The sequence below is a fragment of the Pseudoliparis swirei genome, chromosome 7, assembly GCF_029220125.1.
Source record: "Pseudoliparis swirei isolate HS2019 ecotype Mariana Trench chromosome 7, NWPU_hadal_v1, whole genome shotgun sequence".
NCBI classification, from domain to species: domain Eukaryota; kingdom Metazoa; phylum Chordata; class Actinopteri; order Perciformes; family Liparidae; genus Pseudoliparis; species Pseudoliparis swirei.
The window spans coordinates 23,428,799-23,450,613 of record NC_079394.1 but is presented as its reverse complement, the minus strand read 5'-3'; the positions used below and the strand labels follow the sequence as shown (position 1 = coordinate 23,450,613).

General features: G+C 44.4%; 2 protein-coding genes across 2 annotated transcripts; both read left to right on the top strand.

Moving 5' to 3' along the window:
• Positions 1-309: 309 nt before the first annotated feature.
• On the top strand, positions 310-15,625 carry tut7 (terminal uridylyl transferase 7). Its single transcript, XM_056418956.1, is given in 29 exon segments — positions 310-388; positions 2,215-2,711; positions 2,798-2,952; positions 3,138-3,248; positions 3,408-3,585; positions 3,671-3,759; positions 3,952-4,003; positions 4,133-4,202; positions 4,343-4,589; positions 4,696-4,824; positions 5,128-5,305; positions 6,104-6,759; positions 6,936-7,086; positions 7,581-7,667; positions 7,816-7,916; positions 8,078-8,129; positions 8,401-8,504; positions 8,625-8,714; positions 8,828-8,941; positions 10,848-10,925; positions 11,008-11,185; positions 11,327-11,374; positions 11,468-11,559; positions 12,854-12,969; positions 13,076-13,245; positions 13,434-13,498; positions 13,579-13,607; positions 13,609-13,637; positions 14,001-15,625. Coding segments are annotated over 28 exon segments (3,906 nt in total). The 5' UTR covers positions 310-388; positions 2,215-2,233; the 3' UTR covers positions 14,060-15,625.
• A 496-nt stretch (positions 15,626-16,121) lies between these two features.
• isca1 (iron-sulfur cluster assembly 1) lies at positions 16,122-20,682 on the top strand. The gene is made up of 4 exons (XM_056418896.1): positions 16,122-16,219; positions 19,358-19,411; positions 19,621-19,726; positions 19,824-20,682. The coding sequence occupies exons 1-4, from the start codon at positions 16,139-16,141 to the stop codon at positions 19,970-19,972; spliced, it is 390 nt and encodes a 129-aa protein (XP_056274871.1). The 5' UTR covers positions 16,122-16,138; the 3' UTR covers positions 19,973-20,682.
• The last annotated feature ends 1,133 nt before the right edge of the window (positions 20,683-21,815 follow it).

Sequence of the window (21,815 nt, the reverse complement as noted above, 5' to 3'; positions counted from 1 at the left end):
ACATATGTATATCCCATTGTTTAAAAAGCTCATTTTGCGATGTAAAACATTTATTATGTGTTATGATTTTATATTTCTCAAAATTCAGGAAGGTCTATCAAAATGGAACAACAACAGCCTGGTTGTTTATCCCTAACAATGACGTAAACCTCATTTCCGATTTTTTAAATTATGTTATTATTTTGTCTCAAAACGAGAGCCGGAGTGTTGAGTCATTCGCAATATCTTTTTGTGTTAAAATATAAGTATCAGTGGGATCCGCACTGTGGGCGGAACTTGAACGATGACGTCTACAAAACAGAGGAGCCCGTACGTCATCTTTCAAACTCCAGCGCAGGACGAGCGATCATGCCAAGTTAGACCTGAACAAGGCTTCCACGTACAAACGGTATTTCACCGACTTCAGTGCTCTTGGGGGATAATTACTACTGGCGTTTTAATGTGTTTCTGTTTGAAGCGGTTGCAGCTTGAGCAGTTTAAAGAAACAACTGAAATGAGCCCGTATCGTTTATCTGTTGATAGCTGGGTAGCTACGGTTAGCTGTACGGCGTCCTAGCTAATGAGCTAACGGTAACGTTAGCAGGGGGGTTGCTATCTGCCGCTCCGTTTGGTGGGGAACACTAAACGGAAATTAACTCTAAAGTGGCTGTGAGAGACGCGTGCGTGGTGAAGTTATCCTTCGTTGACTCGGGGACGAGGAAACGGCGACGCGAGAAACGAAGGAGCTAGCGAGCTAACTTACGCGGACGGTGTGCAATAACAAGTTCTGTTCGTTAGCTCACGTCACAGTTAGCCAGGTAACTCGAGCCGTTTGTTTCCGTTTGGTGCACGCTCGTTCACCTCGCAGTGATGTTGTGTTTGGTTTGGTTCACACGGGAAGCCTTTTTTTCCCCCTGAAGGGTTATTTGGGAGTTTTTCCTGATCCAATGTGAGGTTTTGGGGCAGGGATGTTTATGTGTACAGATTGTAAAGCACTCCGAGACAAATTTGTAATTTGTGAAATTGGGCTATACAAATAAACTGAATTGAATTGAAATGTTAGCCACCGCGAGTGAGTGCTTCAACGGAGCTCCGCTTTTTCAGTTGGGAACTGTCAACGTTATGAAATAATAATAACGATATTAGCCGTTGCTCTTTGACAAACACATGTTATGCTAACTAATGCTGAAGCTTACATGGGATACAACCTAACTACTAAAACTATCAATAAAATAGGAGTAAAAGATAATATGTGGGTTAACAGATAAGCTGGCTAATCACACCAACACACGTTTACAATTAAATGGTGGAGGAATTTACATATAAGCCTGTTTATAAAAGTGTCTTAACTGAAAAATTCATTACTTTTTCCTGCTTTTTTGAACCGAAAGATACATCTTCACTTAACGTGCAGCTTTCCTTGAGGTCTTTCTGTGGAATATTGGTGGGTTAGGGATTTTCTTATCGTTCCAGCTTCTGTGGGGAAATCCTTTTTTCCCAGATCCAAAGTTACAATTTCCTCTCCCCTGTCGACCTCAATCGCTGACTGAGACCTCCACTCTTGTTTGTGGCCGCAAAGTCACAGAAGGCTGAGTGATGAGGATTGTATCTTGTGAAAAGTCTGTTAACCCTTGTGTTGCCTTCGGGTCATTTTGACCCGAATCAATATTACACCCTCCCCCCGCCTCTGGGTCATTTTGACCCGATTCAATGTTTCACCCTCCTGTTACCTTTATATTTACTAACATATTTTACCCTTTGGGTTCAATTTGATGCCAGCAATTAAAACCTCCAGAAAATTATTAGAATTAATATTGTTTTCCAAGTTTACGTGTGAGGCACTTTATGTTTGTTTGTTGACTACCGAAAGAACACCGACATTAAACATTGAATGGGCTCAAATTAATCCTAAGGCGGGGGGAGGGTGTAATATTGATTCGGGTCAAAATGACCCTAAAGCAACACAAGGGTTAAGGTTAACCTGAGTTCACAGACGTTCAACAACTATGTTACGTAGGCCTGAAACTATTTGTTCTGCCAGATATCTGTTGGTTAACACCCTGAAGATCAGATTGTAGCTGTGTCTTAATCAGCACCGAAGTCTGCGTCTATGTCTGCAGGCAACTGGAATGCTTCTCCATCGTAAAAAGGGCAACTCGTTCTGTTGCCATACAGTTTGTGTCTAGGATGTTCTACATGAGGCCTTCTCTATTAACCAAATATTTCATCCTGCAGTTTTTTGCAAAAGTGAACCATGGAAAACTCGGGCAGGCCTTACCGGCGGCAGAGAGGCAGAGAGAGGGGAGCAGGACCGGAGAGGGGAGCAGGACCGGAGAGGGGAGCAGGACCGGAGAGGGGAGCAGGACCGGAGAGGGGAGCAGGACCAGAGAGGCCAGAAGGCTGGAGGACGCAGGACCAGGGTCGAGGACAGAGCTATAGATCAGAGGGAGGTCTGCCGGGGAAGAACCAAGGTGGGCCCTACCGGGCTAGTCCCAAAAAGGGAGGGATGGGACCCCTCAGCTACTCCCCCGGAGGTTTTAGAGGTGGTCACAGCCCCTCGCAGAAGGATGACCCCCGGTGGTTCTCGGGTCCTGAGAACAGTGGTGGGGGTCGAGAAGACGCCTGGAGAGAGCGCTCGCAGCAGCAGTGGAAGAGGAGTGGACCAGGAGAAGGGCCAAAGGAGGAGTGGGAGCAGGGGGGCAGAGAGGACAGTTACTGTGCTCACAAATCAGGTGAGGTTTCTGAACAAAATCGGACTGGCTGATTCAACTTCACTGCAGCATATTTAACACACATTGACACCGTCTTCCTCCCGAAGGGAGACGACGGAGAAACCACAACAAAAATAGACCGTATGCCGAGGACAACAGGGGCCCGGTGATCGAAGAGTCCACACTCTCGGCCCAAGAGCTGCAAAGCTTACAGCAAGCAGAGCGGCGGCTTAACAAGGAGGAGATCTACACCCTGAAGAAGGTACGGGGTCGGACAGGAATTGGGGAAGACTTGACAAAGCCTTCTTTCTTCGATAAGACGTTTTATTTAATATTGTGTCCTCTGTGCTATCATATTTAATATGTGTTATGGGGCAGAAGCTCCACAACAGTTTAATTATTGCAGTCACTGTCTGACGTCTTTACTCTCCTGCCTTTTTGGTTCAGAGGTCCCACAGCGGTGCTCTTTACACTTGTGCTCTGTGTGACGTCCTGCTTGATTCCGTGTCGGACGCCTACAGACATATCCGAGACAAACGGCACAAGAAGAGGGCCAAGGTAAGAAAAATGACCGTAGTGTTATGCAAATCACCATTTAGATGATCAGAGTAAACGCTTGTCAGCAGATGACGCTGCTGTGCGCTCAACGTGTGGCTGCAGTCTTTATTGCGTTGAAGACGGCTCTGAGCCCATATGGGCCTGTTTGGGTTTTAATAGGAGAGGCAGGAGGAGGTGATGCTGACGGAGATACTGCCTCCCGGCCCGGAGCACGCTGCCGCAGTGAGCGCTGTGTTGGAGGCCGTCGTCCTGGAACACGGAATGAGTGACCAGGACGTCGCGACGAGACAAAACGTTGTCCTCATGATGCAAGACCTCCTTGTGTCCGTCCTGCCTGGTATGTCACCCGGTGGACAACATGTTGGAGTGGTTCACAAGTGGTTTGCCCGCGTTAAAAACATTGCTCCATCTCTCGTCTGTAGAGGTCCGGCTCAGGCTTTATGGATCGTCTTGCACCAAGTTTGGATTTAAGGATTCTGACGTCAACATTGACATTCTGTTTCCAGCTCACGTGAGTTTAAAATATTGTTTTTGACAGTTTTTAAATGGTTTTCTTCAAAATGGGTTTCCTCTTACACCTCGAGGGTGCTTTACTTTATAGCTTTTTTTTAATGTGACTTACATAAGACAAGCCACATTGTCCTGTTAATTTTACTTTTGTATTCATGTTTTGTAATGACTTTGACATGCAATGTATTCACAGATGCATCAGCCAGACGTCTTGTTGTTGGTCAAGGAGAGCCTCTCCGTGAGCCGTGAGTCGCCTCTTATTCTGTTCACGGCGAGATGTGTCCTCGGTGACACGACTCCGCCGCAGGAATAATCCTCTATCGCTAGACCGCCGTGGAAGTTTAAAATTCAACACGTGTTGTTCTTTTCCTCAGCGGTCTTCATCGAAATGGAAGCTGATTTTCATGCCCGGGTGCCGGTGGTCATCTGCAAAGAGATAAAGAGGTCGGTGTTATTATCACACATATTTATGAACCAAACTGATTAATAGAAACTCCAGCTTCATCATTAATTAAAATATTATGAAGCTACCGCAACACAAATGCAGTAAACCGCTAATGGTAACGCGTTGCTATTTTCATCAGCGGCCTGGTGTGCAAAGTGAGCGCCGGGAATGAAAACGCATTCCAAACCACCTCCTATCTCGCTGCTCTGTCCGCTCGGGAGGATCTCCTCCTCCCGCTGGTTTTTGGTCTCAGACGCTGGGCCCAGATCAGCAATATCGACCACTCGGAGGAAGGCGGGCTGCCGCCGTATGTGTTCGCCCTCATGGTCATCTTCTTCTTGCAGCAGCGCAAAGAGTCCCTCTTGCCTGCCTACCTGAAACAAGAGGTGTGCCGTTTATCTTTGCCGCTAAAATAACAGTAAACTGGCTAATTTTAGCATTGATCCGAGGATGAAACTAATCCTATCGCCTGATTTTGTCTTTTTGTTTTAGATTAAGACATTTTCACTCAGCAGGCTGTCGGACTTCAATCTAACGCACACGGAAGACGGACACGTGCACTGGGCCTACACAGCTCCCTCCAAAGAGCAGCCAGCAGAGAGCTCCTGTATAAAGGGAAAGGTAGTTACGAGTACACTGTCGTTTTGTTACCCGATAGGAGTGCGTTTGTTCCTCTGTTTCGGCAGTCTTCTTATTTTTAGATGAATGTGCTTTTTTTCTAGATTGAATCTTTCATTATATTTTCACTACAGTAATTAAACAGAACTCTTAGAGACTTGAAACATTATATTACCATTGATAATATATCATAGTGAACAGGTTTTGTCAGAGTTCCCGGAGATAATAATGGTTTTGTTGTCCTCTTTTTAAAATCTACCGTCTTAATAGCGGCTGAAAGTTTGTGCCGTCTGCGTTTCCTCTCAGGTTCTGCTGACGTTCCAGAGCCCCCACCCGCCTGTGGAAGTTGGGCTTCTCTGGGTGGAGATGCTCCGCTTCTACTCGCTGGAGTTCAACTTGGCCGACAATGTCATCAGTGTTCGGACGGGTGCCGTCCTCTCCCGGGAGATGAAGGACTGGCCAAAGAAACGCATCGCAATAGAGGGTCAGAAACTCTCATTTTGTCGTCTGAATTAGAAGGTTTATGCTTGTAGGGAAACTCCACACAGGAGGTATGCTCTTAAAAAGAGAAAATGTAAGTGTGTTTACATAAATGAGCTGCAATGAAACCGAATGCCATTTTCATGTTCAGAGTTTAAGTCCATCCTGGATAGAGGTGTGAAGCTTCACCGGCCTCACGATGACCTTTTTATTGCACCGTTTCTTGATGCATCCTTAATGTTACATCTGCAGCGCAAAGTTATTTTACATTGCCAATCAATACAAGCGACCAGTCTAAACTCCCTTAATTTAGGGAAATGCTAAATCTGTATACGCCACCTCTGTACACACGCATTACAAAACCTAAATCCTCCTGCAGTGCATTACAAGTGTTCTTATAGGTTCTTCCCCCATAGCAGCTCTAAAATGGGGTACAGTTTATACTGCAGGACTTAGCTTAGCGCCAAGCAAGACTTTTCCTTGAAGTCACTTAATCTCTGAATATCAGTCTGCATACCCCTTTTTCAACATTGTTTAATCTGAGCAGCTGACATTGATGGGAGAACAAGTGTGTTTAATTGTCGTCTCTGTGCTTGTGTTGACACAAACAATCGGCATCGATGCCGTGTCGTTTACGACCGCATCACGATGCATCTTTATAAAGGAGACCTTTCCACACCTCTAATCCCAGCCAGTAATGGACACGGTGCTACTGTTTGTGATGATAGGCTGACTCAAACATAATCTACATTTCTGTAGAGTCACTCTGACACAATTTGACTCCATGTAATGTCTCCTGCAGACCCATTCGCCGTGAAGAGAAATGTGGCCCGCACCCTGAACAGCCAGCAAATGTACGAGTACATCCTACACTGTCTCAAAACCACGTACAAGTACTTTGGGCTGCCGCTCAACGCGCCCGCTGGCGGCCTCAAGGCGAAGGCCCGACGCGGACCCGTCGGTGGGGTGACCGCCAGCTTAGGCCAGCTCGGCGTCCAGTCCCCTGGCGCAGGTCAATCGAAGGCGGCCGAGAGCGGTCCCGAGGACTCCGATTGCATTATCGAGGAAGAGGAGGAGGTCGAAGAGTTCAGCGACTCAGACGAGGAGCGCGAGAAGGAGAAAGCGGACCTCGGGAAAAGCAGCCTCTCTGAAGACGACGACGAGGAGGACGACGCCGAGCACAACAGGCAACACTTGGACAGCTTGACCACGGAGGATGAGGACATCTTCCTCGTGGACGAGATCTCCGGGGAGGAGCTCCTGTCTGATGAGGAGGGCCCAGATTTGGACACGCCTGGTTCGATGGATGACGAAGAGGAGGGGATAGAGTTGGTGTCAGAGAGTCTGGCATCGACACACTTAGAGGACACGATTGAGGAGAAGAGCCCAGAAGCTAAAACCCAACAACTGAAGAGACGGTCTTTTGCGTTCACGAGTCAAGCGTTCACCAGAGGAAAGGTAAGCGTTGCTTTTGACTTTGTCTCGACGTGTTGGGAAAACAAATGGCTAATGTCAAACTTGGGCAAACAGTTTACAGTATTGGGTTGGAGGACGACTGTAAGTTAAATTGGACAAGAGACTGTGGCAAATGAGCCGTGTGTCACTTGTGTTTGAACCCTTCCCATCGCCCTCAGTCCCACATGGTCGTGTGCAGCTTGTGCAAGCGAGATGGCCACCTGAAGAAAGACTGCCCAGAGGATTTCAAGAAGGTGCAGCTGGAGCCTTTGCCCCCGATAACGCCAGAGTTCCTCAGTGTCCTCGACGAAGTCTGCAAGCAGTGCTTCGGTGAGTATCGTGTGGTTACAGCTTGCTAACAACACTTCTGGTATTTTACAAAATATAAATATTTGCATTTTTCTCAAATGTTTTGAATTTCATGAATTGGCTTTCAAGGCGTTTGATTATATTTTACATGTGGCATAATGTCATTTGAACAATGGAGCTGATGCAATAACATTTTAATTTTCTGATCCTATATCTTTTACTTTTGAATTTTAAACCGCTTGTTTCAGCTTCATGAAGGCCAAATGTTCTTGTGCAAGTGTGTGTGTGTAAAAAAAAAAAAAAAAAAGACAATAACAACCGGAAATTAAAATCCTGCTGTCTAAACGGTGGGATTAGAACTTCCTGGTTCGTCACAAGATGCATTTGCACGTTGCTTACCAACGACGCCTTCTCTGTCGTGGTGTAATTTGGATGGAGAACAGTCCGCTGTCATTACAGATGGGCGAAATCATTTAAAATCTAGTGTCTGACGATGAGGTCCGTTTCCTTTCCAGCTGACTTCTCCCCAAATGAACTGGAAGAGGCTGTTAGAGAGCACATCCTTCAAGACCTGGAGACCTTCGTCAGACGACAGTTTGCTGGTGAGTTTGCCCCACCCCCCCTCCATCTTCACCGTTTACCATCTTTTCGTTTTTTTAACTAGTATAATGAAGATGATTTTGCATTTAGTTGACTTGCCCCTAAACCCACCTAAATGTTGACTTTAAAATTCAGTTTTTTGATTGACAGGAGCTCGGCTGCAACTGTTTGGATCGTCCAAAAATGGCTTTGGGTTCAGACAGAGTGACCTTGACATCTGTATGGTGCTGGAGGGCCAGGACAGCATAGAAGTAAGTTATCAAATTTATTTTATTGATGGCAACAAAAAAACGTTTTGTTGCTACTCTGCGTTTCTGCTCCAGCCATTTGAGGATTAAATGAAACGACCAGGCGTTTGAAGTTGTCGGTAATTGGTTTGTCAGCGTAATTTATTGTTCATCTCATTCCACAGGATGTTGATTGCATCATTGAAAGCTTGGCGAGAACGCTGAGGAAACACCAAGGTTAGTATTAAATCAGTACAACCCTTTCAGACCCTCGGTTGAGATAAAGACATACTCCCCAAAACGTATCTTCTGGTAAATTACATATTATGAGCTGATGGCAAAGCAGTGGAGGGAGGTTTTTAAATGTTTATTAAGCAATAAGAGTTTCTCAGCTTGCAGCCATTCCATTTTTATTCATTTTATTGAATGAGTTTGTCCCATAATTCCTCGTAATGTAATTATTTATACAATACAATGTCAATGCATCCCGTTTCTACCCCGTCACCAGATCTGAAGAACATCCTGCCCATCACGACAGCGAAAGTACCGATTGTGAAGTTTTTCCACTTTCGCACCGGCCTGGAGGGAGACATCAGCCTCTACAACACTCTGGTAGGGGTCTCTCTCTCTCTCTCCCCTCCCCCCCCCCTCTTAGTTTTCTGTTTGCATTTGGTCTCTTTTTGCCATGTGCTAACTCCTCATGCTGTCACGTCAACCCCTTTTCTCCTGCAGGCCCTACATAACACAAATCTGCTCGCTCTGTATGCCAACATTGACGAAAGAGTGAAGATCCTCTGTTACGTCATGAAGGTTTTCGCCAAGGTGAGCGGCCTTTTGACTCTCGGCGTGTCTCTCTACGCCTCCATTGTCATACGATATTATTATATTGTGTTTGAAGTATTACAATCCTGTTTTTTATTTTGGTCCCATTACAGATCTGCGACATTGGGGATGCTTCCCGTGGCAGCCTCTCGTCCTACGCCTACACCTTAATGGTGCTGTTCTTTCTCCAGCAGAGAAACCCACCGGTCATCCCTGTGCTGCAAGAGGTACAAATTACATGAACTAAAAAAAGGTTCCCATTACCTTGCTGCGAAAAATCCGGGACCAATAAAATGGGGTATCATACTGACATCCAGTGGCGGCTCCTGAAAAAATTCTCAGGAGGGGCAATTTTTTTGATAATGATTAACCCAAAACCACAGACCTTCAGACAGCTGTCTATGTGTAGCTTCGTCACAATGCCATCAAGTCATGTGACTCCAGTCAGTGTGATGGCTGTGACTGAACTCTGTCTGTGAGCTTGTCGTTAGTTCATAAGCAGACAGACAGTCTGAGGCAGTCTGTGAGCTGTCTGTCAGTAATCCAGCTCCTGGTCTTCGATTTGGTGATTTTCTTTCAGCAAGATTTAAATAATTATAATAAGAATAAATATGAGATCCCCATTTGTGACTCCTGCATCTGTGCTTTTTCAAATAATAGAAGAAATACAATTGCAATCACTTTCAAGTAAACCAGATTGCTCCACCAGACAAGAAAAAAGCTCAATGTTGAGCTTTTGTTTTGAAGGGCAACAGCAGAAAAGCCGAACTCAGAGGTAAGACCTGGCAAGTCGCCCAGAATCTCGGCTGTCGCGCATGCGCAGGCGCAAGTTGTTAATGCCGTAACGTAAACATTTACACGAAGGTACAGGCATCTCAACATTTATTTATTGATGACTTAGTTTTATGTCTTTGTACTTTGACCTTGTGTAATATGTGAAGTTATCAATAAAGGTCTTTCTGCATTTCCCCTGCGCCTCACCTGTAGTGGTACGTTCCTCTTTCAGGGAGCACAGCTGACACCGCTGTCAGAGAACCCGTTTACAGGCGTTCATTAAAATCAGGCGGAGATCTTTTCTGACGTCGATCGTCAGGAAGAAAACGTTTCAGAAGAGACTTTAGAAAATATTCGAGAATGAGGAACAATGTGTTTCTGATTTTATTTTCATTTTATTTTGGAGAGTGACAGCGAACGTCTCCGAGATCGACCAGTCGATCAAGATCGACGTGTTGGCGACCGCTGCTCGAGGAGGTCCTACTTCTATTGTTGCCAATGTGTCTTCATTGTTACGCCGACCGAAAGGATCTCTTTCAAAGAAAGAATTGAATCGCTGCTGTTGCCCTGAGCACCGGCCATCTCGACTGAATACGCCTCTGTCGAAGCTGCTTTTACGTCGATTACTTATGACAAGACCTGGAGGGGCGAGTCCTCCCGGAAGCCATAGAGAATGCATTGAGAGCTCTGTTTTGTGAAAGAAATGGGTTTAACATTGGAGTCAATGGGAGAGGTCTGGGGCGATTTTCATTTCGCCCAAAGTCGCCCCAGAAGGGGCGGGGCCATTTGAAGCACGACTTTAGGCTGACTGAATGACTGTTACTTGATTGGACAATGACATACAGAGGCAGATCAGACGTCTAGTGGTAGAATGCGACTTTTCTTTTCTTTTTTTCTTTTTTTCTTTTCCCCCTAGGCAGTGCGTCGCCCCAATCGCCCTTATGGACAAGCCGCCCCTGCTGACATCGCAAGACAAGATGGTGTCTTAGGAGCCGACGATATTTCCTTTCCTAGTTTGAGACAAAAGCCCAGTAGAGAAGAGTAATATTATATTTTGATCATTATGAAACACTGATGGGAAGAATTTGACTTTGGGGTGCCACCAAAGTCTGATCAACACTTTCCTGTAAACGGCAAAAATGCATAATCGAGTTAAAATGTATTCAATTAAAAATATCTCGAATTACGTTTTATCTCTCCCGTCTGAACACACTTTTTAATTTTCAACACTTGTTTGTGCCATCAGAATTATTTTTATTTGATACATCATTATATCCTAAGCACCAGCTGATCGTGCACCTTTTCAGGCCTTGAGAGAGGAATTTTGCGCAACTTCCTCTCCTCTCAACTGTGCCGCAGATTTACGATGGAAAGAAGAAGCCGGAGGTGCTGGTTGACGGCTGGAACGTGTACTTCTTTGACGATTTAAAAGCACTTGTGAGTCGTTTTCTATTTATGTATTGTTCTCCTGTCCGACACCCCCACCGCGTGTTAACGTGTCGATGCGGTCTTCCTGCAGCCGAGCCGCTGGCCGCAGCACGGCCAGAACGTGGAGACTGTGGGGGAGCTGTGGCTCGGCCTGCTCCGCTTCTACACCGAGGACTTTGACTTCAGAGAGCACGTCATCTGTCTCCGGCAGCACGGCCGCCTCACCACCTTCAACAAGCAGTGGACGTCGAAATATATCGTTATTGAAGGTCGGCCTGTGTGACAAATCCGGGTCGGGGGGCTGTTATAGTTATTATATGGGCACATCTATTTTTTTAAATATATATTTTTTTAAATCAAAATGCCTGTCTGGGTATTTCATAAATCTTTTTTCTTTGTTCATATTCCAGATCCGTTTGACTTGAATCATAACCTCGGTGCTGGTCTGTCCAGGAAAAGTAAGAAGATGGCGTCCGATTGTCTTTGTTGTTTGGTTTCCATTTGTCCTGGCTGTCTTCTGATGCGTTTTCTTCTTTCTGTCGTCGACACAGTGACTAACTTCATCATGAAGGCTTTCATCAATGGCAGGACCGTGTATGGCACACCTGTCACAGACTTCCCTCCCGCGTACCCCTCTCGGATGGTGAGTGTCTGCTGTCTAAGCGCCACATTTCCATATTGTAGTGGCATCAAATCAATGAGCGTGAATCAGCTGTCGGCCTCTTCTCTTTATTTATTTTATCCAGCTAAGAATTATAGCACTGCATCTTAAAGCCCCACTATGTAACTTTTGGACCTTAAAATAACAGCTTGAAAAAAATTGTGCCGCTACAATGACTTTTAATATGACGATTTGCGTCTCCGCTATTGCCATCGGGGGTCTGTGGGGAAATAACTCCGCTATGTAAGATTCTGGAGCCGCCCGGTACATCCGGCGGATGTACTTGACCTGCTTTCTGGCAGTGATTACGCAATGTCATAAAGTGCCACTCCACGCTCGCAGCTCCAGTATAAGGGTAGCTTTTTATGTAGCTTTTTGGTGTTGTCAACAATATTGTATTCGATCACACGTACTCCACATTTGCAGTCCCCCAAAACAAAAGGAAATGACTGCACGCGCGCACCCGCGCACCCCCCCCCCCCTCGACCAGCCAGAGATGTGGCGAGGCGCCGCGTTCAATCCCTGCGCTCCTTCACCCTAGTCCGGTCGGTGCTGGGCCAGTTCACAGTGTTCCTGAGCAGTCTTCTATTGGTGATCCCGCCCGTTGGTATGAATCCAAAATAGAAACGGATTGTTGCCGTTCTGAGTCCGCTCAACAAGTCCGCCGTCGGTCAGCGCGCTCCAAACAAAAAAAACCTTGCGTCACCTCCCCCTCGTCACCTTTTATAACCCGTGACACGTACAAATAATAATAATAATAATAATATTATAATACAGGACAACACATGATCCCAACTCAATACAAGTGTATGCGAGGCTGCATCTATCGTCACTGGGTATTTACGACACTGAAATCGATACCTAAATACCTAAAAACCTGAAGGGGGCGCCAAAAGTGAAAAACTACATAGTGGGGCTTTAAATGAATAATCTACACTTACATTTTCTCCTGTCTAGATTATTGTAATCGGGCAACTCCTGAGTTTCTTAAATTATTCCCTCAGTAAACATGAGTTCATCATTTAGTACATTATGGTCCATTTAGAGTCAAACCGACCATAATGCAGGGGATGCTTTAGGGCGGGGCTACCTTGGGAGTGACAGGTCACAACCACGTCATTTTTGTCTTAAGAACTTCACAACGTGTTTATAGTTCATGAAAGTTAAATCGTAAACTAAAATGACACAAAAAGTCAGAAAAAAGCCTTGACTACAGGTGTTTTCCCAAAGTGACTTAATCAAAGCATTAAAGTTGTGATTTGTCTTCATGTCCCAGGAGTATTTCTTTGATCCTGAAGTCCTCACAGAGGGAGAGGTCGCGCCCAATGACCGCTGCTGCCGCATCTGTGGCAAGATTGGCCACTTCATGAAGGACTGCCCCATGCGTAAGAAGTAGGTACAAAATCCCAGTGCAAGCCTGACTTCGTTGGCGTGTTAATTGCCTACTCTGTGTCGAGCTATGCGTTTGCGTCACGCTTGTGAATGACTTGTGGTCCAGGTACAAACGCAGACGGGACTCTGACAAAAGGCCGGAGCACATGGCGGAGGACGGAAGACACCAGAACGAGCCCTGGAGGAAGCGGGACTCGATGGAGGTGCGCTGCTGCTTCCTGTGTGGATCCAGTGCGCACATCAAGAGGGACTGCCCGCAGTACCGAAGCCACGCAGGTAAACGCAGCCGTTTGAGTTTGACCCATTGCATTCTGAAGCCCCTCTTAAAAGACATTTAGTTCAACTCCCTCGCCAGATACATTCAATGAAGATTATTTTTGCATCAACGTTTATGAAGATTAAAGGCAGCAAACTGACCTCTTTAAAAATATATATATATATATATGTTATTGGTCATTTGACAGGTAACAGGATGGATGGCTTTGCTTCCACCTCTTCCGCTCACGGGAGGAATTTGAGAGAGCGACCGGTATGATCTTGATATTGCGACAGTAACAAAACACTTTTATACATACGCACACCTATATTCTTCCTTTTTTTTTTTTTCAGGGTTCACCAATGCGAGAAAAGAGAAAGCGACACAAATGTGATACGAAGCCCACAGTCAGGTATTTAAAGTTCCAGTTGACGTTCCTGAGCGCAGTACCTATTCGGCAGTTGTATCGCTTATTTAACACTGAATTTGTATTTAAAATGTATTTATTTCAAATGACTTTGTGGGTGTGAGAGCGAGAGCATGCTTGCTGATGTTTGTGCTAAAGTTGATCATTTGCCTCCTGTTTTCTATTTAATCCACGAACATGCATTCTGTGTGATCGTACTTGTAGCTTGAAATGTGTTGGTTAAAGCAATCTGTCCTTTTTTTCTTTTCTTTTTTCTTTCATTGTCATTTAGCAGGATGGGTAGTTTTTTCTTTAACAGTGTGGTGGTTTCGAGTGATGGTTGACATTTTCATTCTGGTTCTGTTGCAGGTAGTTCAGCCTGCAGAAACGTGGGTCACTCTGGTCACAGGAAGAGCCCGGTGGAATGAGCAGACGTGACCACGTGGTTCTACTCTTGTCCAGGCAGACAGCGACCCAAAATCCAGAAACCATTTAATCTGAATGGTGCTGTTGGGCCAATGGGAGCCTGTTAAAAGCCAAAAACAGGACGCCTTGACTTGAAGCCAAATAGGGCCTTTTTATGCGGGTTTTTTCCTTTTTTTCTTTTTAAAGTTCTCCTCATAAGAGGAGCTTTTTAAATGATTTCATTTAAAAGAGAAGCCATTTTGCATGCACCTGATTTCTTTGTTTACCTACACTGCCAGTCAAGTTCTCTTTTTTATAAATGTTTAAAACATCGTAGTGAAATGTCTTGAATTAGAAAATGTAAGTGTCTACCGTGACTAATAGTTAATGGCTTCAATCCTTTGCGGACAACATTCTCTACATCTGTGTACGGCGTGTCGTCTGCTACGTAAAGTGATTTTAAGGTCCGTTATTCTGAAGAAGTCTCTAGCAATTCACAGTTTAATAGAGATATATTCCTGTTTCATTAATGTTAACAAAAAAAAACATTTCTAGAGGTTTTAAAAAACGTTTGAATGGCAGTGTATGTAATGCCAGGATCTTTAAAAAATTGTTTTTATTGCATTTCTTTTAAATCCTGTTTTATTTGTCCTCCGCACTGACATCCGTCTGTCTTCAGCCTCGATTGCAGCTCTGCCCACAGACTGCCTCTTTTAGAGAAACCAACATGTAGATGTATATATATTTAGTTTTTCTGGGTCTTTGATGTTTTCGAGACGGCTTATCCACCCGATTCATAGACAACATGCCCCTCAACTGCGTGTGTGCGTGTGGGGAAGCACGCACCGTGAGACTTCCTTTGACAACCCGTATGTGTCTCCACACGCGCTAGGAAAGTTTGCGACTGACGTGCGAGAACATATAGTTAAACAAGAGTTTCATGCTTTCTGTGTTTTTTTCTTCTTTTTTCAATGACACCCCCCCCCATTATTTTCCATATAACTGACGGTGTACTACGCTGTGCTCACTTCTTCCAAAACTAGAGTTCATCTCAGTTGGTTCGGTAACGAGATGCAAGTATTTATTTGTCACAGAAAAGGCTTCATGTTTTCATGGCGCCACAGATTGGTAGCTGCACTGTGCGAGGGTACACGCTCTACAATGATGTTGCTGCTAGTTAATGTCTCAAAAACCTGCTTGTCATTCAAATGCGAAGATGGATTGTGTGGCTTTGTCGTTGTCCTAATATGGCTGACTTTTATTCAAAGAAATGTGTCGTTGGCGGTATTGTACAAAAAATTCTCATTTTTAAAAGTTTATTTTGTAGGACTCAAATGTGAGAATCAGTTTTGTTATTGAAGGGAACTCCCCCCCCCTCATCCGGCCAGGAAATGTTGTCTTGCAATCCATTTTGTGTCTCAAATAATTCATTAAACAAAAATCAAATCCCAGTGTGCAATATTTCCAATAGTTCCTTGAACATGTTGTTGTTTTTTAGTACAATGTTTATTGATATCTAACTGTTGTGCATTTCTAAAACAAAGTAATGTACCACTGCTATAATAAAACTGGAAACAACAGACAAAGTATGGGTGGATGCTGGTTAAGTACTTTTAGAATTTGTATTATTCTCCTTCCTATTTGTTGAATACAGTATGCACGAAACACAATTTTATTTTTTAAGATACTGGATTTAATTGAAAAATGTCCATCTGGTCACGTTGCCATCTTTACAGTATGCCACAGACTAGCATGTGCGAACGTGAATCTTCTGTATTCACCTTTGACACAGTGCTCGAACATAGTACCTTTACCTTTCGGTCTAGACTTGTTTTACGAAGTAATAAATTGGTTCAGAAGAAATAAACGACCCTGGCGAGTATTTTAGAAGCGTAAATGACAGTAGAAAAGGTCTAGATGGAGTAGGTTACATAACCAACGCATCTGTGTTTTTGTGTAGGGCCGGTCCGCCGTGAGCTCATTGGCGGACAGGCCCGTCCTTCATAATATCAGCCAATCAACAAACGGACCTCTTAGTTTAGGACATTGCGGATTGCCTGTCACGTTGCGTAATTCAATGTTGTGATTCTAGCCGAAGCAACATGTCTGCCTCCATGGTGCGGGCTACCGTCCGAGCGGTCAGCAAAAGGAAACTATTAGCCACAAGAGCCGCACTGACCCTGGTAAGTCATACGTGTGGCTACAAAAGCATGTCTACTCGTACATGCTAAACACACCAAGTGGGGCGCTAACCCTCCAACGGCCGTTTTGTTTGCCTTAGTTACGTGATCCCACGTTAGCTAACCGACACTGACTTGAACGACACACGCATACACTGTAGGACCTTGGTCCAACTTTGACTGAGCTTTCTCGTGACATTACATTGTCGTGTTGAGCTTGCGTTAGCGGAGGGACACATGGGCGCTACGGCGGGTATTCTGTCGTAAGAATCAAATCGCCTAGCTAGAAGCTAACGGTGCTCCTTTGCTAAGCTAAGAGGTTTCGGAACATGATGTTCTGTCACAGCCACTGATGGCGTCATATGCATACAAACAATGTCGCTGCCTCAATACGGAGGACCTTGTCAGGCCGTAAACATTAACTAACCGTAACAGTTTATAACTGTCGTAAACGGTAACGTAATTTAAACTGTCTTAATTCACTGAAATAATTATAAAAGCACGCGTGAACATTAACGAGTCGAGGGGCTCACAAGAGGAAGGTTAAAAGTTGTTTAAATCGACGCAGCAGTCAGTCCCCAGCCACCAAGACTTCATCCCCCATAATGCAACAAACGGCCTTAAAAATAAACTCATTGTTAAATCTTTCCTCATCTTTTGAATTTACAAGCGATATAAAGATACAATTGTAGCAATATGTATACATCCATTTTAATATCAAACGTAACATATATTTTGTTATGTATCAGGCATATCTTTTTGTTCGTTTTTATGATTCAAAATTAAATGCACACATTTCTACCAGTTGTTTTTTTATATGAGGGGCACACATCACCAGAGCTGAATATCTGGTCTTGTGGGCTCCCGCTTAAATTAGTGGCCTATCTCTATCTGTGACGGAGAGAGGAAAGTACTCAACGTAGTATTGGTGTAAATATAACAGACGGTCGGTATAGCAAGCTGTCGGTGCTGGGGGAGGCTCATAGTTCGGTGCAAGATACGTTTCTAGCCTGTGGTGGTCCGAGCTGATAAAGGAAGTGTGCGGAAGTAGGCCTAAATGTTAAGGGTGGGATGATGCAGTCGAATTTCCAAGTAGCCCTCCTACCCTGTGTGAATTAAGAGGAGAGTAAATAAAGAAAAATCCAGAGCAAAATAGTCTTCTAGGACCTATATGCACTGAATATTTGCACTAGTTTAGCAACCTAAGATAGTTTATGTTTATATCTCCACATTATTTAAATGTTAATTTTATCTGTCTATTGTGTTGTCTAAACTTATCACCAATAGTACCGGGTCAGACCTTAAGCCGCCCTCTTGTATAGCGCTTTATTTACTATCATCTGTATATCCTGTATTTATTATGATAACTTTCTGTTGCACTTCTGGTTGGATGCCAAACTGCATTTCGTTGCTCTGTACTTGTACATGTGTAATGACAATAAAGTTGAATCTAATCTAATGTTATTGTTTATTAGACATGACCATGGCACTTGTTTGACATTCCCAGGCTGGGGCACATTTAGGATTATACTGTACCTTTAGTGTTTGGCAGGAGCAGCTACACATACACAAGCAGGTGAACTGTAAGGGTCAGCACCAGTGGCGGTGCGTCCATAGAGGGCGCTAGGGCGCCGCCCCTCTTAACATTTTGAGATGGAAAAAAAAAAGAAGACTGAAAAAATATAATATATACCAGGGCTCTCAAGTGTCACGCATTGAGCGTGAGAATCACGCATTTCGGTTTTAAGTCACGCACTCCCGCCACACATCGTATTTCTCATGCTGAAAAAAACTCTCGGCTATTTAATGTTTTAATGTAATGCAGCTGCCAACATGAGCCGCGCTGCCCTCACCACCGTGGAATCGCGGCCCCCCCGAGAGTTGCTGTGAGGAGCCACTTATCAGCCAATCAAAAAAAAGAAATGGGCTACACAATAGCCAATCAGAAAAAAACCTGTATCTGTTGTATCTGGGTAAGATTTAATCCAGCAAGCAATGAAAATAAAGCATCCTGGAATTGCGAGCGACGGACTGATATCCGAAAATGGGGGGGGGGGGGGGGGGGTGCTGCTGATGGAAAGTCAATATATTTTATTTTTAAAAATTCATCTCAAAATTTTAAGAGGGGTGGCGCCCTAGCGCCCTCTATGGACGCACCGCCACTGGTTGTTTTTGGACAGTGTTGAGCACGGTGTTTTCTTGAAATAAAGCTTTGTTTTTTACAATATTCTACTCAAAACCTCTTTTCTTCTCATTGTTGAGTGATATTTAAACCGCGTCGCCCAACTGCGCACCCCCCCCCCCCCAAATTCACCAGCCGCCACTGGTCAGCACCCTGTGCCCGACGGGGTTCACCTCGGTCTCCTCTCCACAGAGTCTGAACACCGTCATCCTTCTCAGGGTTCGCTCTGTTTATCTGTCGAGATTGTTATTGCTGCGAAATGGGGTGGTTGTTTGGGAGAAGGGTCCTGCAGCTCCTCCTCAAACAAACTGCAGTTGGTATGGATGGATAATGGATACATAAAAAAATACATCTTTGGTTTTTTTGTTTTACGTTTTTGTTATCATATGCATGTGAGCATTATTCCTTGAGATGCAGAGCCAACGCGAAATACGAAGACTTTCTTTGAACATGCAGCTGATTTAAATGGCTGCACTGTAACCACACTGCATTTTTATCCTTTTTTTGGGTCAGTGGGCAGGGCCTTGTCTCATCTCGGGAATGCCTGAAGGCACCAACGTCCTCCTGGACTCACGGGTGTCCAGCAAAGATTTGGTGGTCCCTGTGGCCTGAAACCCAAAGAATTCACACGCAAAAATATGACGAATCAAAACAAATTACTTCATGTTTTTGTAACCTGCTTCACGTCACACAAACATGTGACGGGATGCAATCTGCGACTTGGCTGGTTGGCGGAGGCTTGTGTTCATGACACTGTAGGCACCTGCTCAAATCCAACTATAATGGTCGCCCCCCCCGCCAAAGAAACTTAAACCGGCACCACGTTGCATTTCTCTATTCTCTCCTGCTTTTTGCCAAATGTACTTTTTTGCAACAAAAAAACAAACACACCCAGCTATTTGACCACCAGTGTGCTCTGTTGACCTTTTTCAACCTCCTGTTTTCCTCTTTTCTTCTAGACCCCAGCGGCTGTGAACAAGATAAGGTTTCTGCTGCAGAACAAGCCAGAATACGTGAGTAGCCGACAAGGCCAGCGGTTTAGACCGTCTTCTGTAACTTAAGTCTGTCAATCCACATTCTTGTTTACTCCCTTTAAAACCTGAACATTTAAATACTCTAATTAGCCGTCTGGCACTCAAAACTCGTGAAACTCTCAAGAAGAGATTGACCCAAAAACCCAAAAGATGACACCAAACTGTGACGTCCTTGTGGCTCTCCATAGATCGGTTTGACGGTCGGGGTGAGAACGCGCGGCTGCAACGGGATGACTTACACACTAGACTACACAAAGGAGAAGGGGAACTCTGACGAGGAGGTGCTGCAGGACGGTGAGTCTGGTTATTTTTTTGCGCTTTTCACGTGCAGTAAAAAATGAACCGTGAAGGGGGAGAGTAGTGACATGTCCGCTGCGACTCTTTCTTGCAGGTGTGAGGGTGTTCATAGAGAAGAAGGCCCAGCTCACCCTGCTGGGAACCGAGATGGACTTTGTGGAGTCCATGCTGTCCAGCGAGTTTGTCTTCAACAATCCTAACATCAAGAGCACGTGCGGCTGCGGAGAGAGCTTCAACATCTGACCCCCCCCTCCCCACCCCCCAACATCCCAATGTTCTGAACCCCTGTCCCCTCCACGAAGACCGAGAGACTGAACAGTGACGAGGAAGTGGGGCTCTAACTGCAGACCACTCGAGACACACACACACAAAGCCTGAGTGTATGCATACACACAAAACAGAGGAAAATCTTGTGTTTTAATACAACCTGTGTAATCAAAAACATGTTGATTTTAGGTTCAATTACCTCTGATGTTGACAAGTGCTGATAACTGTGATCTCCATCAAAAAACTCAAAATGACCTCAAAAGCGAGATGTTTTTGCTGCCATTTAAAAAAAACACACATAATACACAATGCATTCAGAAAAGTCAAATTTGTAAGTTGGAAAATCTTGAATCCATCCACTAAAAGCCCGTAGGCCAACCTCAGCTGAGTGGCGGCTGTTTGTCAGACAGTGTGCCATCACAAACCCAGCAGCAGTATGCAAAAGTGGATGAGTGAGTGTCTTGAAAGCGCTTTATTCATTTGTAAAGTGTATATTTATCTGTGTGTAAATATAAAGAATGTATATCTCCCTTGAACCACGCAAGCGCACAAAAATAACATGCATCCCTCATAGAGTACTTGAGGTTTGTGTTCTTTCTTTTAAGCTTGATTAAAGCCGTTGCGTTTGTATCGTGCAATATGTCATATCTGTACATATGAACTAATAAATAGCTGAATTCAGGAAATATGACTCTGTTTTTAATGTTCAGGTTGATTGCCCCACTGCTTCTTGTTTTATTTTGTGCTCGGGGAGAAGCAGAATGACCGTACCTCATACTGTCATTTTGAACATTTTTAATAATCACTCTTAGAGGTTTTGTAGTATTACTGAGTCACTTCAATTTTTTTTAAGTGATTGGGTCATGGACAGTCTAGGCAAGGATAAAGATTCTGACAACTGTGAGTCCAATGGGTTGAAGGTAATGAAGACAGTATTGGTAAGATTAACTATTAGCATCCAAATTAAATTTTGAATTCTGTGAAGGCTGACATCACCGAGGGAAAGAGTATGGCTATCCATGTTTTTCTTCTATATCTTAAATAGTGGCTATAGGTATTGAGGAAAACAATGTAAGACTAGTAATTAAACTTAAAATGTAGTAATCTTTTGCTACTTTTGGAGAAGAATAAGCTGTCAATCCATTATTGGTCACCCGTTGTAGCAAAGTTACCTATTTACAGCAGCATCTCAGTAATATTCGTATTCATTTTAAATTGAAAGAAAACTGTGTAGCATGCATGAGGAAATGTAATATAGTATAATATTGACAAGTATGTTTTATTGGATGTATAATCCCCTGAAAATAAGAATAGTTGCGTTTTCGTTGCGTTCATGTTTACAAGCAGGTAACCATCGTGTTTGTACAGTAGCCCAGGAGGGACGAAGCAAACGCTGGTTCCTAGATGTTCACATTGTTTGCGTCGGCCACCGTAGTTCTTTCCCAACGCGCTTTTCAAACGGGAGACGTTTCATACCGACACATCCTACACACTGGCCCTTTAAGAGCAGATTTGATTTAGACAGTTTGAGCTATCCAAAAAAAAACTGGATTCCTATCCTGTATATGAATTACGGCAGCAAAGTCGACAATGTGTTTTGGAAGAATCTTGTGTCAGATCTCTGATGTTCCCCCTTCTGCTACTTCTCTCAAGATTTCCGATTTACTAAAAACTTTGGCGGAGAGGAAATCGTCCGCAGGCCGCCGAAACGTCAGCGTCGCCCGCTCCACGCCGAGGCCAGGCACTTCCGCCGGGGACTTCCGATCCAGAGCCGTCTTCCCCAAAAACCTCGACCAGCTGTCAAGCTGTCGCTTTGAAA